The 18,354-nt window shown below is 39.7% G+C and overlaps 1 protein-coding gene across 7 annotated transcripts in view; it reads left to right on the top strand.

Moving 5' to 3' along the window:
- AAK1 (AP2 associated kinase 1) overlaps positions 1-17,745 on the top strand; it is a 139,625-nt gene extending 121,880 nt beyond the window's left edge. For 4 of the 7 annotated variants that reach the window (XM_081156685.1, XM_081156684.1, XM_081156683.1 and 1 more), the window contains one exon: positions 12,674-17,745. In XM_081156685.1, the coding sequence (XP_081012811.1) occupies positions 12,674-13,803 (1,130 nt within the window). In that variant the 3' untranslated portion in view covers positions 13,804-17,745. Of the gene's footprint in view, positions 1-889; positions 1,001-2,532; positions 2,644-3,534; positions 5,736-12,673 lie in introns of those variants that run through there. The other 3 variants (XM_081156687.1, XM_081156686.1, XM_081156681.1) reach the window with 2 other exon arrangements.
- The last annotated feature ends 609 nt before the right edge of the window (positions 17,746-18,354 follow it).

Here is an 18,354-nt window from a genome sequence, read left to right as displayed (position 1 = left end):
AATTTCAAAGTTCACTCTTAGTGGACTTCCTTATTAACTGCCCATAAATACAGGTGATAACCTTCATTTTTTTTTTGAGTTCATAATTACCTTGATAAAAGTGTCCGATTTCCTAAATTAGAACAGAAACCATTAGAAGTCTAGGAAGTATGAAAATTAACTCATCCAGGTTTAGAAAAATTAACACAGAAGACAATAGGGTTTCTCTTCTTTGTGCTTACTTGGCTATTTTCTTCTAGAAAACTTTCCAGAAAATAATTCATGTATTGAAATACCTGAACTCTGAATTTTGTCTTCCTTCTGTTCTTTAACTAAGAGCAATATTATGTATTCAAAGGAGCAATTCAGATTTTAAGAATACTACTAGTAAGAGGCAAGTAGTATTCATTCTATTTTGAATAGGAATCTGGTTGAGTTCTAGAAAGTACTGTTTAATCATGTAATATTCCACTAATAATAAGCCAGGTACAACCCCCTTCTAGTCATATTGGACACCTATTCTATAGCCACTTTTTTCTATCAATGTTTAGGGAAAGTGTAAGTGAAATTCTTTAGTTGCAAAGTTCTTTTTCCCAAATGACATTTGCTGAGAACTGAGCTGCTAAGCTTTTATTGGCATCCAAATCACATGCTTGCTTATCCAGCAACCTCTGAGCAAAAAATTCTTCAGTATTTACATATTAGGGTTAAGAGGATCTAGAAATACATGTTTCTGTAGATGAAATCCACAGTGCGTAACATGTTTCTTTTGCTTTTCTTTCCCCTGCCTCGGCTTATATGTATGACATGTAAATGCAGTAACTTAAAGGCTAAGGTCTAATCTCGTGATGTTGTTGTATGTGCCATTTAATGCCATCACTGACCTGGGATGCTGTTAATCTGGATTCAGATTCTCTCACCGGGGAAGATTCCCTGATCGATTGCTCTCTGCTTTCTAACCCTACTACTGACCTTCTGGAAGAGTTTGCCCCCATAGCGATCTCTGCTCCAGCCCATAAAGGTAAATGCTTTCTTCTTCTTGAGCTGACATGTATCCTTAGAGGAGAACTGAACAACTCCTGAAATTTTTCCTTACCAAAAGTCTTTGCTAGTGAAGTGTTTTAACCACCTTATGTGGAAAACCTGAGCTTGTATTCTCAGCCACTGTGTTATAGTCCCTCTCAGAAAGAGTATTTAATAAGGCTTAGACAGTAAGTTGGTAGAGGTATTGCTTCCTAACAGTCACCTGGAATACAGATATTCCATGTGATCTAGTGAAGACAGCTCATGTAGATGGTTGAGTTGATTTAGTCACTGACTGTATTAATATGATACTTGGCCTTAGAACTTAAAAATGTTTCATCAAATATGATGTAAAATTTTTGGCTACTAATAAATAGGTATCATTCCTCAAAAGTCAGCCCTCAAAAATTGAATTTGTAAAAGTTCTGAATTTTAGTTAACATTTGAGTCACAATTGATTACTGGATTTCTCTTTTTAATCTACCATTTTCACTTCTTAGTCTTAGGTTGATACTGGTTTGTCATTCTGCTGGACAGAAATAGTTTGCATTGAGTGAGTTCTTTTCAGTGAGTAGTTTGTGAAAGTGATAGGCACAGTGCATTCACTAACCTTCTTTCAGTGCTTGGGTAGTGAATGTGATTTTCTAGAAGGAGCAAATACATAGAAAAGGAAGAGTTTAAAAGTCCTCTCTGAAGGAAATTCAAAAAGGAAGCCTCCCCAAGATGACTGAAAAATAATTAGCTTGTGGTTTGCAGTGGTAATAGCTGAGCTTTTGTTTTTACCCTTCATAGCATTGAAATGATTATGTTTTTATAGAGCATTTAGAAAGAAGTTACCTCTTAACCAGATATGTCTGGCAGGAGTTTGTCAGCGGCAACGTGTAATTACAGAGGAGCAGTACTTGCAAAATAGGCGCTCAGCTAGCACTCGCTGGTAGGTTAGCTTTAATTAGAAGGGAGAAGAATATTCTAACAGGCTTCTGCTGGAAATCTCAGTGCATGTGATCTTGTGCCCCAACATCCCCCGAGGCATCAGTTATTTGAAAGTTTTTTTCCCAATCAAAGGGCAGTGAGTCCTTTCAGCAGCATTTGTTTGCCTTGTACATAGCAGTTGCTTTGTAAAGAGAAATTGCCCCATCCATGGTTTTCAGATATTATTAGTCAGGCCTCTGTTTTCTCAATAAAGAAGATAAATGACTAATTTATCTGCCTTTGTGAATTACTGGCATTGAAGAAATACCTCACAGTAACTACAATGAATGGTCTTACAATTTTAGAAAGAATTCATCCTATAACGCTTCTCCCTCATCGTGTATGAAAGTCTTCACGTGGCCAGCACTAAAGCATTTTTTCTATTTTCCTAAGTTTTCCAATTTTGCTACTTTTATTTCAACTCAGGAAAATAAGCATTTTCATCTTTAAAAATGGCATTGATTGTACAGTTGGGAACTTTGTGCCTCTTACATGTTCTCTCATTTGCTAATCTCTGCTTCTATTGTTTCTGCTTGTATACTTGCATTCTGTATTAAGCTGCAGAAGATAGTAATCTCATCTCAGGTTTTGATGTCCCTGAGGGCTCGGACAAGGTGGCAGAAGATGAGTTTGACCCTATTCCTGTATTGATAACCAAAAACCCACAAGGTAAGAAAGAAAGGATGGGGAAAAGAGCTCGACATCAGCTCTCTACAAAATAGTAGTGTACCTAATCTGCAAGGGGGGGAAAGGCAGCATTTAATTGGGGGTAATGACAGTCACTGTGCGCTGGACCAGTATAGCTAGATAGAGATACCACTATAGATAGAGGTACAGATAGTGGTATCTTAAAGCCTGACCATGGTGTTTCTTTAGAGAGAAGAAAAGTATTCAATAGTTTGACCAAAGGCTGTTTTTTTACAAAATATCAAGCCAAAACTAAAGTGATCTTTCAGTCACTGGAAACCTGAAGGCATATATCAAAAAAAGCACTGAACATGTTTTATCATGATTAGAACAATTTGTAATAAACATTCTTCCCAAAGAGATTAACAATGATGCTTTGATATAATTTGCATCTTTTGGATGTTTGTGGAGCAAACTTCTTCCTCTTTGATGTATTCAAATCATTTGAACATGCCACAAAACACCGAATTGCATAGGACCATCTATATATTTTTTTAAAGCTTGTTTTTAGTGCAGTGGTTTTAATAACAATTTTCTCCCCAAAGCAAAGATTACTGATTTTGACTCTTATCAGGGAGATGACTCTATGTTGTCAAGAAGTTAATATATAGCCAGCAGTTCTCAGGCAAAGTATATATTCATTTGAAAGGTGTCCTGCCTACAGGATGGTGTGCTCACAGTGCCTGAATCTTTTGTGGGAGGTGGTGGATACGTAATTTATATGTTTAAAAATCAACACGTAAGAGTTTGCAAATGTAAAATGTTGCTTCTCTAGGGTTTTGTTTTAGTCAGTTTTTTCTCCTTTGCTTGCTCTGCACATCTAACCCTTAACCCTCTGTGTTTTATACTGAATTCCTATCTCTCCACTTCCAGGTGGGCACTCTAGAAACAGCAGTGGGAGCTCTGAGTCCAGTCTTCCTAACCTAGCCAGGTCTTTACTGCTGGTGGATCAGCTCATAGACCTGTAGCCGTGACCCAGTATCAGATGCAGTTCTGTAACCTTCATACCGTAATATACATTTTCATTACGGAATTATAAGAAAAATGATTTTTTTAAAAATCTGCAAATAAGGGGCCCTCTAGCCCTTATCTTTCTCCCTTACCTTCTCCTATAGAAATGATAAGGAAAGAAAATCACTTTGGCCCTCCAGATATTCCTTGGCCAGTTCCTCCCTGTTCGTTTGCTGTGTTTTCTCATTACCCTTCTTCAATAGCATTATCTTAAATCAAGCACTAGACGCCATGAGCTTCACCTCAGATGGAATCAACTCCACCAAAAGCTTAGCTGTAACTGAAACTAGTGAATTGACACCTTTGCCTCATTCTTGCTAGGAATGGCCTCCCAAGTCAATCCTCCCGACCCGTCTCCTTTGGCCAGATGCTGATGAATGTTTCTCTGTTTTTGCTTTTTATCCTGCTGCGTTATTGTGAAGACACGGCTTCTTCAGTGGGTCTTAACTCTAGGCAGTAGCCTGGACACAGGGGTGTGGTTTTAGAAAGGGTGAAACTGACTGGCTGATGGTGTATGTTTAAAAGAGAAAGTGAGCCCAGCTCTAGTCAACCAACTTTGACCTCGCTTGGTCATAAACTTAGCCAAGGGATTTTATACCCCAAGCAGCCTGCCCAGCATTCGTCCAGCATTCTGGCTTCCATTGAAACGCGATTTTTCAGATCTGGAGACGTGACTGCAAGTACTTGAGATCCTTGGATAAAGTGTGTACATGATATAAATCCCAAGTGTTGCCATTCCTTTTCATGTTAACCATCCCAAGCCGGGATCTCAGAATTAGACCAAAACAAGACAATGGTGGTAATATGATACCTTTTATTAGAAGACTTTTCACTGGGGGGGTGGATGGGAAGGGGAAGGAATTGTAGCAGAAACAGATGTATTTTTCTTGTGATTTTTATTTTGAATCAAATATTGTAAATTGTGTATAAATGAAGACGCTGAATAGTTCTGTTTCCACTTGGCGTTTCAAGTCCGATATCAGGTGTCTGTACAGGGTTTTGATCTCTTTCCCTTGTATAACTTTACACTGCAATCCTACGGTGTAACATATGGAATCATTTTGAGTAGACTTGTGTGTTGCTATAAGCTTTCAGCAGGTCCTCTGTCTTTGTAGAATAAGCATGTTGTTTATTTTCAGATAAACAGAAATAAGTGTGCTGATAAGCTAGGCACAATTTGACTCTGGCTACTTACCTTTCTTTCTCTGATGTTTGAATTGAAGGATGCAGCCAATGAAATGTTAGTTGGTTTTCCTTGGCTTCCTAGATGGAAAAATAAAACAAAGCATAGTTCCTCACTAACCTTAGAATATTGTTCATAAAATAAATAAAGGACCTTGCACTGACATGACAACATGCCTCATGGTCACCCTCTGTATATGTCCTTACTCAGTTAAGTGTATTTTTTTTCCTTACATGGAAAGGAGTTTTCTAAACTCACCCTTTTGAAAAGGTGCGCACAGAGAATCCACTGTGGTTCTCTTCCTTGAGTGCCATTGTCCGTGATCAGAGGGAAACCCTTAGTTGGTCAGATTTGTACAAATAAAATTCCAAGTCCATTTGCTCGTTGCTCTATCTAGTACTTTTGTTTCTTTTTTCTCATGTTTGCACTTTAAGGGGCGGAGGGTGGGGTGGGAGGGAATTGAACGGCAACAACAGTCTGCAAAACGCTGCACTTTGGAGGTCAAGCTTTGACCTCAGCAATGTGAGAGCAGCCTTTGAAAGTCATCAGAGGAAAAGTCTGAATCTTTCAGTCTTCCTTCTGACTTGAAATACTTTCCATGCCAGCTGAAGCTACATGCGCTAAGTAAAGGCCTCTATGAGGATAATGGATCATTTCCAAAATTGAGGAAGGCACAAGCCTTCCTGCTGAGGATATAAAAAGACATCCTTGAAGAGCTCTTCGTGATTGAATAGCAATGAAAATGGGACTTGGTTTGCCCCTTTATGGAAAGGAATATTATTGAAGATCAAAATTGTATTCTTTTTCCTGGACGTAGAAAGAATGTATAAACTAATGAAGGAAATGTTTATTTTTTAAATAAGAATAATGTTTTATGCCTACTTTTTTCAGTTTGGTTTTTTTCATACATATGTGTTAGAAATATAATGAAATATTTAGTTTCTTGAAACCATGGAATGTACAGTTCAGAAATTAGGTGTCTCTAAATTGTTCCTTTCATGTATTACCCTAATTACATTGAGATATATTATCTAGTCATCTGGTTCAATAAAGCTTAATGGAGACTGTTAATGAAAGGAACAGACTAGAAGCCAGAGACTGGATGGAGGAAGCCTGAGGGAGATAATGACATGAAATTCTTTAGGAGTCGGGCCTCAAAGGGGAGAACTATTTTTCTGTTAAGGAATAAAGTGAGTGACCCAATAAATGGGGCCTTTTGATATATAGCATCATCCCTAAACTAAACGGGTATATTTGAGCTAAGTGTAATGTGTTGATAATTAATAGATCTATGGAACTAGAAACTGAGCTGTAAAAGGAACCTTAGAGATCATCCTCTAGTCCACCCGCTTCATTTTACAGGTAGAGGACCTGAGGCAGGGTAGTGGGAGAAGATGCCTGAGTAGGACAGACCCCCTGGGATCTCATCTTGACCTCTGCTAGACACTGAGTTACCTTCAGCAGGCACATCCTTCTTGGAGCTGCTGTTCTTGTTTATACAATGATGGGTTTGGAATAGATGGTCTCTTGAGATTATAGAATTCTAGAGTTCTAAGTATATATTATTATGCTTTGGGAGGACTGTGAAGGATTTCTACATCCTGATGTTCTTCAATTATCTAATGTAATTCTTACTGTAGCAGTGTATACACCTTAGAAAATTATAATGGGCTTTTACTAACCTGGGTTGCTCTTTCTTGGTTATCTGAATTAGAAGTCTAAATTATGACAGAGTTTTGGACATAGATGTTCCTTTTTTAATATTACATGCGCATGTGCACCACTCAGGGTACAACAAAACAGTATCCAATTTCAATTCTTTTAAAAATGTATAATCAGTGATCTGCTATATAAAAATGGACAAATACCGTAAGCATATGTGTTTCTTTGAATCGGATATATTATTTTTTAATTCTTTTTTATTTTTCAATTACAGTTTACATTCAATTATTCTGTATTAGTTTCAGATGTATAGCAAAGTGGTTAGAAAATCATGTAAGCATATGTTTCTGATTTGCTTTTATTCCAATTGTGCAAGAGTAGTGACTATACCAGAAAACATCTCAAATTGTTTTTTTATTCCCTTTAGAGCATTATGATAACTAGATTGCCAAATTCAAGTCCTAATGTTTTTAAAAACATTGGCCTCACAGGAGATAAAGTTTAAGTGGACACTTATAAATATAATTATAATTAATGATTACTTTAACATATCAGAATTTTGACACCTTGTTGAGTGTTGTTCCTTGGTTTTAGTTGGGAAGCTAATACTTACCCTAATGATGCTACCATCATTTAAGTTAATTTTGAAGCTGTTCTCCTTAGAAATAACATCAAGGAAGGTAATAGGTGTAAGAAAATCAGTTATTATTTTCTAATTGGTATTACTTTCAGCACCTGAAAATATGTTGTCTTTCTTGATCTACTTGTTCTACCACTCTTGGTTCTGAGTGACATTTAGCTGTTTCCAAAAGCAAAGTCACCACCCTAAAATGAAGAGTGGTTACTATTGAACATGGTAAAGAAAATAATCCACAGAAAACTCCCAGAGAGAACCTTATAATGGAAAGTAACAATGATCATTCTTAATTTCCTTAATATTCTGAATAAGGGAGTGTCTGATTTTGCCTGTCTTTAGAATGATTTAGAAAATTGGAAGGTATATATTTTAAAATACTTCCAAAACAGGTTGTCACCTTGTTTAGTGTCATTTGATAATGGACTCAGCTCTTCTTGAATTGGAATTATAAAACTTGGATTGCTAATAATTATAGGGGAACAAAGGGAAAAAACCTGTTTTTCTCAAGGTGAAATAATTTTTTTTATAATACTTTTTCCCACTCTCCTGGCCAATAAGTGATCATTTTTTATTCAAACCAACCAAGTCTTCCCCCAGGTCAGAAACAGCTTTGCCTTCAGCAGTGCTGTGGTAAGCAGGGAACCTTTGGGGTTGAGCTCATCTCAGAGGTATGGAGGGATCTGAATCCAGCTGAACCAAATCACATTATAGATACCTTGGGCCAAAATAAAGTTCCCATGATGAAGTTTGTCTGTGAGCTCCATGAGTCTTTAACTTTCTCAGTTTATAAGATTATTTGGATCCTGTAGCCACTAAGAATTTGGAGATAAAAATGACACGATAGCCTCATTTTAAAAAAAAAAGAAAGACAGGATTGCCCAAAATACTGAATTAAGGAAATTACAGGCTGCCAAGAGGAACAGAGAAACTATCACATGGATGTTTAAAATGCAGTCTTTACTGAAACACTCCAGATATTACAAAGCTATCTTTTATTCCTCTTTACAGACTGTACATTTATCAACGCAGAGTTAGCCTTTCCCTTATCTGTGCTAGTGATGTTCCTGGATGTGCGTGGGTTCTTTGAGTCAGAATGAATCCCCGATGGCTTCCATTTCAAATAATCTGTAACAAGATACCATTTTGTTTTTCCTTGGTGTCCTTTCACTGAGGTGGGGGAGGTGTTTGGGGTAATGCAGAGTTACCAGATGGTGGTAGTTGCTAGAATGGAGGACACTTTCTTGGTTCCCACTTTCATGTAGTGCCTGAATGTGCTCTTTTCCTGCCAGTGTTCTCCTCTGCCCTGTTGCACACCCCCTCCTCACGCGGATGTGTATTTACCACAGGTCTTTATCCTGCTCTCCCCAAGAAGACAGAGCAAACAGAGGTACATGAAGCCATCTTATGCAGTAAAAATGTGGAATTTGAACATTGCTACACAAGTATTTTATAAAAAACAAGTCTGTAAAGAAATTTCTTATGTAAACATACAGGGGAATAAAGACTTTTATCTGTTCAAACGGGAGCCCTGATGTTCAGAGATGTAAACAACTTAAAATAGCTGCTGTTTTCCTGAGCTGAAAACCCACTTTAGCAAAAAGGATTTAAGCGCACTGTTGAATGCTAATAAGTACCTGAGCACAGGGAAGTGTGGCCACGTGTCAGAGACATGCCGAGGACGTTTTAATGAGCTGTGGCTACCCTGGCTTCACCTTGTGGTCAGGGAGAATTAAACCTGTGTGCGCCTGCATTTGATATGACCAGACACCAGGTTGTAAAATAGAGCACGGATTTGCAGCTCTCCTCCTCTAATTTAATCTTTAATATACCCAGGCCAATTTAATTAAACATGTTATGTTGACAACAGCAGTTTTGGGCCTGGGGAGAAATCTCTCTCGTTTAATTGCTCCATTGGCTTGAGAGGCACAGCATCACTAGGCAGTGTTGGCTCCCAGCAAATCCCTTATTCCCTAGTCGTGGGTTTTAATGCAACTGCACAGCATATGGTAGAAGCAAATGCTTAATTTTATCATCTAAACCAAAAGGTCATGGAAATTATTATAAGGGAAAGTAAAATTCTGGTTGTGCATGATATATTGTATTAAGGAATATCCAGCCAGGAATTTTAAGTCTCCAGATTTTAATTTTTTAAAAGGATGCTGATGACCCTCACTATATCCATCTGATAAAATTTTCAGAGTAAAACTTTCCCAAATCATTCAACACTTTTCATTGCTTTGGAAGTTAATAGGGAGTTAGGATAGTTGCCAAGTCATCAAATACTTTTTAGGACTCCTTTCCTACTCTCTGAAGCATGTGAGCTCTTACTGAAATCTGTGTAATTTTGGAGCCTCAAAATAGACTAAAATGGAGTTTTGAAAAGTGTGCTTAACCTTAACCTGGCACACAATTCCACATCAGAACAAGAAAAAGAAATATTTTTAGTTGTTGCTTAATTGAATGTGCTAAACCAAAATAAAAAGGGACATGACCCAGTTTGGGGGAATTAGAACAAAATACCCTACCTTAAGCTTCATGATAAAGAAGACTGCAGCCAGGTCCTGGGCCTACACGTCCCACCCCACCCCTCCCCCAGAACAACTGTCTATCTTTATTGAGCTCTGTGGTCACAGGCATCTGCTGTATATGCCATTGATTACCAAAGAACTGGACCAAGGTGTGAGGTTAAATTAGTATAAACCCTTTATTGCTAAGCAGGCAGACTACTTCAGACATGTTTCCTGACGGTACAAGGCTGTCTTCATATACAAGTACTGTTCACCCTGAAAACACATGCTTTCCCTACAACACACTCATGTTCCGAAAATGACCTCTAACTCCCAACAAGACTTAATGTCCATCTTCTGTTTAGTTATTTGGAATCTTTACATCTTTACTTCCCTCTTCTCCTTTGTTTCTTGTGCGGCTTCCGCAGCCAGAATTCCCCGAGGGAGTGTGGTTGTCTGTGCTTTTTCATATCCACCAGCATTTCTTTGGTCTCCAGAGTGCCAGGCTTGGAGACTTGCAGAGGGTGATTGCTCTCTGCCTTGGTCACATTTGTCTAAAAAGAATGGGCAGGTTGAGAGACTTGGCCTTCTCAGGAGAAGCCTTTGCATGTATTTTTCCACTCTTGTAAGCAGATTCATGCTTGTTTTGAAGGATAGGAGACTGGTTTTCCCTTCAGATTTGATGCTATAGTATTTTTTGTGACTATGTGTGTGAATTTTAAAAATTGCTGGAACTTTAAGGATGATTTTCCCATTGCTCACCTTAAAGGTCATAGAATATACTCTGCGTTGTCAGACTTCCAGCTGACTTGACCAAGAGCCCACTTTTTAACAGAAGTAGTTGCTGAGTTGGGCATGTTCTTCCATCCCGTCCCATTCTGGATATGGGCACCCCTGATTGGTACTTAGAGTTCTCAGAATGTAATCTGACACTGCAGGCACCCAAAGGACCCCAGGACAATCTTGGCGCACAAATTGATTCCACTGAATTCAATTTAAATTTCCCCAAACCACTTAACTCCAGTCAAACTAATGTTCATTTTCATTATTATCTGTGTAATGTCAGAGTTGGTCATTGGCTTGACTAAATTTGCCATTTTTTTCCTAAGAGATATTTTGTTCGCCCATAGAACCAGCTTAATAACATCAACTTTCAGGGTAGTTTTGGAAGTTAAGAAATTGTGCCTTAGTTTTGGCAACTGAAAACTTTGTCCATCTGATGCTGTTAGAAAGTGTTTCAAGGAATTTGAGCGGCCCCTTCATACCACTTTGCTTGGCATATCTTAATTTTGGAAAACTTCTCTTCCCCCTTTCATTTGAATTTCCTCCCAGAAATCATCATTTGGGAATCACTGTGAGATCTAATATCAGTATACTTGCCTGAGAGGTTAGAATTATGTCTCTCCACATAAATTGCAAGGGAGAAGGCGTTTTATTTCCTGTCCCCTGACTAATGCTTTCGTATCACTATGCAAGTGCACATATTAAAGCTGTAATACAGGGAAACATTTATCCCCTTCAGAATCAACTTATTCTCCAAATACTATTCAGAAAGCCATTTGGCACCAGTATAGAATTTAACTTAAAGACTCTAATTTGGAATTCATCAAATGCATTTCAACTGTTAGAAAGGGAAATAAATAAGGTCAGAACTATTTAAAAAGCACTGCTCAAAAGTTACAGAATTCAGAAAAGCATAGTATTTTTGTACAGCATCTTCTAAAATGTTCAGGTCTCTCTCTGCGCCTCTTTACAATGTAATATCTCCAAGTGACTGGTTTCCCAATAAAGTGATTTTGATGCTGCTTCTGCTGTGTTCTGTGTGCTCAATTTAAGCAGAAACTTAAACGGGAATATTGTTAACAGAAGTTTCTACAAGCTAATGGTTTGGATAGAGGGGGAGAGGGTTATGTGGGGAGGGGATGATTGAATTACCTCTGTACAGAGGTTCCAAGTCATCTGTAAAATCCAAATCATTGTACCAAATGTTCTTATTCTGGTGGGTTGGGAAACCCATGATGAAATGACACCTTTACCCCCAACCACTCTTTCTCTGGATTCTTCTTGCTTAGTTACATATGCCTTTTTCCTGCCCTTTTGCTAACATGTGCCCAATGACATACTTCTAACCTGCTAATATTTCTTGGAAGGTAAGCTCTCTTGCATTCTGATAATTGTCTATTTGATGTTAAAAGCCAGAGCACCCTGAGACACTTCTACCTAGATAGAAATAGACTAGTACATTAGAATCTGCAAATACTTCTGTAATTTCCCATACATTTTACTCTGTTTAAAGAAATTTATGATGGATTCATTTAAGCAGAGGAGATCTTTGCTAACTTAGAAGACCGAAAACAAAATTCCAGGGCAAATCCAGCCGAAGTTGGAATTTAATATGCCTTAGCTTTTTCTCCTCCCCTGAAAAAGTGCCTTCAGCATTACTATTTGAGGCGCTTTTGTGCTCTCGGAGCAGTGCTCATGATGTCAATCATCAAGTAAACTCGCATTTATCAAGCAGGCATGTTTTGCTGCTTTTCGGGGGCAAAGGATGGGTGTGTCCTCAGGCATCAGCAGAGCATGACCACTTGGCAGATACTGAATTGAACCTGTTCCCGGACAGTATTTCTGCATACTCCAGAACCACCCCGGTATACGTGAGGTGAATGGCTGGTTCGTTTCCATTCCCCCTGGGCTAGTGCCAGCTAGAGCAGGTGTCAGTGCCCAGCCCGCGGGTCGGGGCATCACGTGGTTGCGCTGAGTGTCTGTGCCTAACGCCTTCATTTCCTCTCCTGCACCTCGTGCTTATCATGTTCCAAGGTGTGAGACCGTGGTTGGTTGTGTTCCAGTTTGTGTGCAGTGTCCTTGCCTGACTTTTGTTTTTCCGTTTTTCCTTTTCCATTTTCAACATCTATTATTTGGTCCCGCAATGTTACTGCCGCAGGTTGACCATTAAATGTTTCAAGGACAATGGAACTGACCTGTGCATTAATTCTGCATTTTGTGCTTTTCTAGGTCTCCAGAGAGAGCCCAATCCCTGTCCTGTAATAACTGTAGAGCACTTTAAAGAATCAGCAGGAGTTAAAGGCCTTCCCCTGTATCCAGATCCCTCCAGAGTACCTGACACGAAAACGCAAAACAATTTAGAATCCGACTACTTGGCCAGAGATGGCCCTTCAAGCAACAGCTCCTTCCACAGCAGCGAAGAGGAAGGGACTGACCTCGAGGGGGACATGCTGGACTGCAGTGGGTCTCGACCTCTCCTCATGGAATCTGAAGACGAAGACGAGAGTTGCAAACCCCCACCGGGGAAGCTGGGAGGAGCCACTCCCTTCCCTCAGCCAGAGCTCTCCTCTGAGCAAGCAAAGGCCGTGCAGAGTGGAAGAAAGAGCCAGTTCCAAGCCCTCACCCAGCCAACCACCGATGGTGTTGGTGAGCCAGATGTTTTTGCCACAGCCCCCTTCAGGAGCTCAAGGGTTCCAGCTGATGAAATGGACATTTTCTCCAAAGCCCCATTTGTCTCCAAGGGCAGCGTGGCTCCTTCCCAGCCAGAGGAGGCGGACGTGTTCCTGAGAGCTCCTTTTACCAAGAAGAAGAGTGTGGAGGAGTTAACGGTTGCCCAGAGTGCCCCCCAGGAGTCGCCCGCGCAGGCCGGTCTTCTCGGGCAGACAGATGAGGTCTCCCTGCTCCCAGGCCTCGACAGAGCAGCGTACGCCTCTGTTCGATCTCAGTATTCCGTGGCTGGTTTTGCCCCACAGTCCACCCTCCCCTCCCATTCTGTGCAAGCAGCAGACCATCCTGACAGCATCTCACCCAGGGGATCCTCCCTGGAATCGGGGGGCCATGCTAATGACAGAAACAAAGGACTTCAGCCTCAGAAAGAAGCTGTCTCAGGCCCCATGGCTGGCAAACCATTCCGCCCCCAGTCTTTATCCAAATACTCCCGTCACTATAGCCCAGAAGATGAGCCAAGTCCTGAAGCCCAGCCCATTGCTGCCTACAAAATTGTTTCGCAAACCAACAAGCAGTCCATAGCTGGCTCTGTTTCCATCACATCCCTTTCCTCCAGGACTACGGAGCTGCCAGCCGCTGATCCTTTTGCTTTAGCACCCTTTCCTTCCAAATCGGGCAAGCAGAAACCTTAGGAGCAATGCCTGAGCCTTAGGCCTCTGTCTCGACTCCACCCTCAATAACCCACCGCACCACTCCCAGCTGAGCCTTCGTAAGAAGAAATATATCAATTATCTTTCAGTTCCCTGGGTCAGAGCAGGTCGTCGGTCAGCAAACTCAGCTGCAGTGATACTTAGTCAAAACCCCTGTAAGTATGCTCATGTCCTTTTTTATATTGATTTCTGGACTTTCAGGCCTTTCCATCTCCACCTCTACCCAGAACTCGGCTCGCCCTCCTCCCCTGGAAACTGTTTAAATCCAGAAATCCTTCACCCTAACCCCAAAGGGGCCATGTTGTTGCTAGTCCTGTTCTGAGTCATGTACATTGAGGAGTCAAGATTAGTCCCTCCAGGACTTGATTTAATACTCTTGAAAAGGGGATATTTCTGGAAAGAAATGCAAGATGAAAATCCTGCACATCAAGAGGAAGTGTAAGCCTGCAGATATAATCATTCCTGTCAAGCCAGCAGCTCTAGGATTCTCCGCATCTGTTTCCGAGTCTGCGCCAGCCAGGCTGGCCCTCGTTCGTGCGTGTCTGTGGGTGTTAGTGTGTGTTAGATCTTTTCCGATGTAGAAATGCAAACATGAGCTATCTGGGCATACGTCTCAGTGTTGAGCCTTCCCCACATCCATGCCGGTTTGTAAATCAGTATATGAGTGCACAGGTGTGTGCGCGCGTGTGCATGCATGTGCACGGGTATGTGCACACAGGAAGCATTTTTTCTGTAGGATAATCCTGTCCCACCATGCCTACCTCCACAATCACTCATTTACTGGCATTTGTCTCCTGCACTAACTGACTTGAAACCCTATTTTTATTTCTTTTCTCGTGGCAAAATTGACTTCATTGGACGGTATAGGAAAATCCTGCTGAAACAGGTTTCAGAGTAGATTTCTTTTTCTCCCCAATTTGCTATTTGTGATTAACAAATTTCATTCACCTGGTCATGAAAAATTAATTATTTTTCCATATTTTCTCCTCAGAACAATACAAAAGAGCACCTGAGTACAGTTTCAATCACTGGGTGTGTGGTCTTAGTAATGTTTAAAAGGTACTTAAAAGCCTTAGGTCTGAACCCTCCATGCTGTGATCATGAGACTGGGCTACACACTAGGTTTGCTCGTTTGTTCCAGACCCTTGCCATTTTTCTCCACTGCCTCTTGCGGAAGTGTAAATCTGCAACTTGTGAATAAGTTTGTATGAGAGGATGGAAAAGAGCTGAATCTGTTAGCCGTGGAAACCTTTCTTCTTTCTCCTCTTTAGATGTTGAAGTAAGCCGGATAAATGACTGACTTGTGTTTTTGAAATGTGTTCTCTTTTTGGAATGATCTGACTCATTCCTAGCTGTTTTCGTACCTTTATTATTAGTGCCTTAAAATGAAATTTCTGTCTCGGGAAGACTTCTGCTGAGGATACTCAACTTAAAGGGAAGAGCTGCTATACCGTGTTTCAACGTGAAAGCTTCCTGTGACTTACGGTAAATGTTAGGGATTTTTTCCCCCATTAGCTGGAGAAATTGGGTGAGTTGCTTACCAAACAAGATGAATGATTTAAGAATTCCAGGAAAGTCATCCAAGAATCAAGCCTGAGTGTCAAATTCTATTGCACTTGATGAGGTGTGGTAGTCTTTATATTTAAAGTTCATGGATCTTGGCAGTAAAATATTAACAACTGCCTCTTAAGACTTTTTCTAGTTTTGTCTCCACCTATTTCAAATGTCCAGGTTAAAAGATAAATAATTGGCACTGGGTCAGGGCTACCAGCAATGGTTTTCCAACTGAGGTTTCTTTGTGCCAGAGACAAATGTCTTTCACTTTGTTAGATGCTCAGTGTTCATTGTAACAGTTTTCTTTCTCCCAATGATCATTTCTGATTTTTCTGTGTAACAGTGGATGCAAAATTATCTTTCCAGTTGAGTGAATTCCTTTTAGCTAATGCATATGGAACTTTGCACCCCAAACTCTTCCCTTTGATATTATCAATTAAAACCCTCACAGGCAGGAATCAAGAGGATAGGAATATTCAGGAGAGTTCTCACCCCAAATCAGAAGCTCTAAAAAAGTCAATCATTCTGATTCACTCTTCCAAATATTCAGGATTACTACCTCCATAAAAGACCTGCAAATGTTTTTCCTTTGATTATTTGATCATATCCTAATCAAGTAGCCATTTTAGTTCTCAAGATAAAGTCAATAAAATCATTGTGATTTTTATTATGTAGTTGAATCATTTGTCAAGTATGGACTGGTAGCCTGTTTTTATTCTCACTGGAGACCTATGATGGTTGGAGACTCTAAATACCTTCTTTGAATAGGAAATTAATATAAACACATACAAATTACTGTTATATTCTTACTGACACAGGAAACTTTTTTTTTACTATGGGATTACATTAATTATTAGCTTACATAACTGGTGAATTCTGCATGATCTTCTTTGGATCATATAGGATAAATGCATCATTGAAAGATAAAATGTTCTTGCCAGAAGCCATCCTGAATCTGGAAATCTGGAAAATTTAGTTTTAAGGGAATCAGGAGTGCTCAGGGTGCTTTGAATTAGTAGTAAATGCATGTTTCCAACAACTATGCTGCAGTAGGTTAACATTAAAACTAAAAAGGAAATATATAGTCAGCAAAAAACTGCACTTTTTTTTAGTTTGTTTCATGTGTTACTTGCTTTGCACATCTGATAGGAAATGCAGGAACTTGTGGCCTTTCAGTGGAGCACGCAGTGAGCCAGAATGTATTTAGAACAAAGCATTGAATCACAATATGTACTGATGAACTCATAAAGAATTCCCACTAATTGACTAACAGGCATTGTTGAAATAATGAATTATCTCATGTGTGGTGAAAATATTTAACATATCTGCTTCTTGGGCTCACATACAGCCCATAGTTCCAAACCCTTGTTAGACTGGGAAATTGAATGAACAAAATTTGATGCTAAAGCAGATGCTTGGCAGGACCCAAGGGAATCTAGGTCATAGACTCTATTTCATTTTGGGCCCATTCATTGTTGAGTTGAAAATTTCATATGTGTAGGTTAATGAGTATGTGTTTATATGCCCATTTTAGCTCTAAGTTTAACTTGGCAACCAAGATATTTCTTTCTAAACTTCCAGGAAAAATACCAGTATCTTATTGACCTATTATTTAAGTTTTAGAATACATGTATATCAGTGTTTTCAACATGTCTATATGATATTCAACAGACATTTCACAGACTCATAAAGTAGCAGATTTCAGTTTATTTAAAATAAGTGTAATCACCAGACTGATTTGACAATAGGAATTCAATCATGCAGTATTTGATTCCATAAAGAAAAGTCATCAAGGCCTAGATCTTATAATATGTATGAATTATATAAAATAGGAAACTATCATATAGGAAACTAAAGAAGGGTAGGAGCAAACTCTTTAACAGGAGGGATACAACTTAAAATAGAATCACTTAGGTCCCTTTAATAAATGTTATACTCTGTTATGTCTTTGGAATTGAAATTGGAGAACACTTGCCAGTCAACTGTGGAACGGCTGTTGTCCACACAGATGCAGTTTTTGAGAAAACTGAAAAATTTCTGAAAAATATGGAACCCAGGTTACGTTGATTAAAGGTACATAGGAGAGCTGCTACAAGGGCCACAGCTTCTAAGGAGGCAGGAGCACCTTGTAAGTGCCAGAGCCACCCCTGAGTCCTGATCCTCAAATCTTGCCTGATGGAGTAAACATGACGATTTTAAATGAAATTATGTAATATAAATTCTTAGTTTTTCCAATGCCTTTGTCAACTATTACTTGTAGTTTGTTTTGTTCTTTTTTTGTTTTAACCACCAGGACACTTGCAAACTTGTGACTTGTGAAGTTCACTTAAGGAGGAATTCAAAATGCTTGAAAATAAAAGGTAGTACCTAGTTTGGAATTGTTTTTGTGTTCTTTTGCTACAAAATAAACTTGCCAGGTTGCTGAGAGCACCAAGCTGGCTCAGTTTAGGTGTGGGAATTTACACCGGCAGTGTCTTGAGGCCCAGAACGCCACCTTGCTCTCTGACGTCCTGGTCCTACCAGCCTCAGTAGCAGCTTGATTTTTATTAGGAAACAGGCCTCCCACGTGTGGTGCCCAAGATCCCATCATCAAGACACTGGCAGACATAGATCTTTCCTGTTCTTTCTTTACCTCTGCAAGTCTTCTTGGCTCATGTTCCTTTTCCTGTTCCCACTTCATTTCCTCACATGACATTCTCCTATTATGACCACACCAGTAGGTAGATAAGAGGTATGAATGAATGATCATGTTAGTTTTAACTTGCCTTCCTTTTTACTGGAAGCAATATCTTAAGTTTCAGCCTAGCCTGTGCCAGTCTCACCACACTGGAATAATTCAACATAAGAACGAAGTGGCTCACCCTCCCTGTTCCTTACAGATAGAAGAAAGGATGAGGGAGGTTGGCAGAACTCCAGCCTTACTCCGTGAAAACACAACCCAAAAGTATCTCTTCACCTCGATCTAACATAGGCCCAGAG

The sequence above is a fragment of the Miniopterus schreibersii genome (assembly GCF_964146895.1).
Source record: "Miniopterus schreibersii genome assembly, chromosome: 13".
In the NCBI taxonomy this organism is placed as follows: Eukaryota; Metazoa; Chordata; class Mammalia; order Chiroptera; family Miniopteridae; genus Miniopterus; species Miniopterus schreibersii.
Note: the sequence above shows the minus strand (reverse complement) of the source record. Positions and strands in the feature narration are given on the sequence as shown.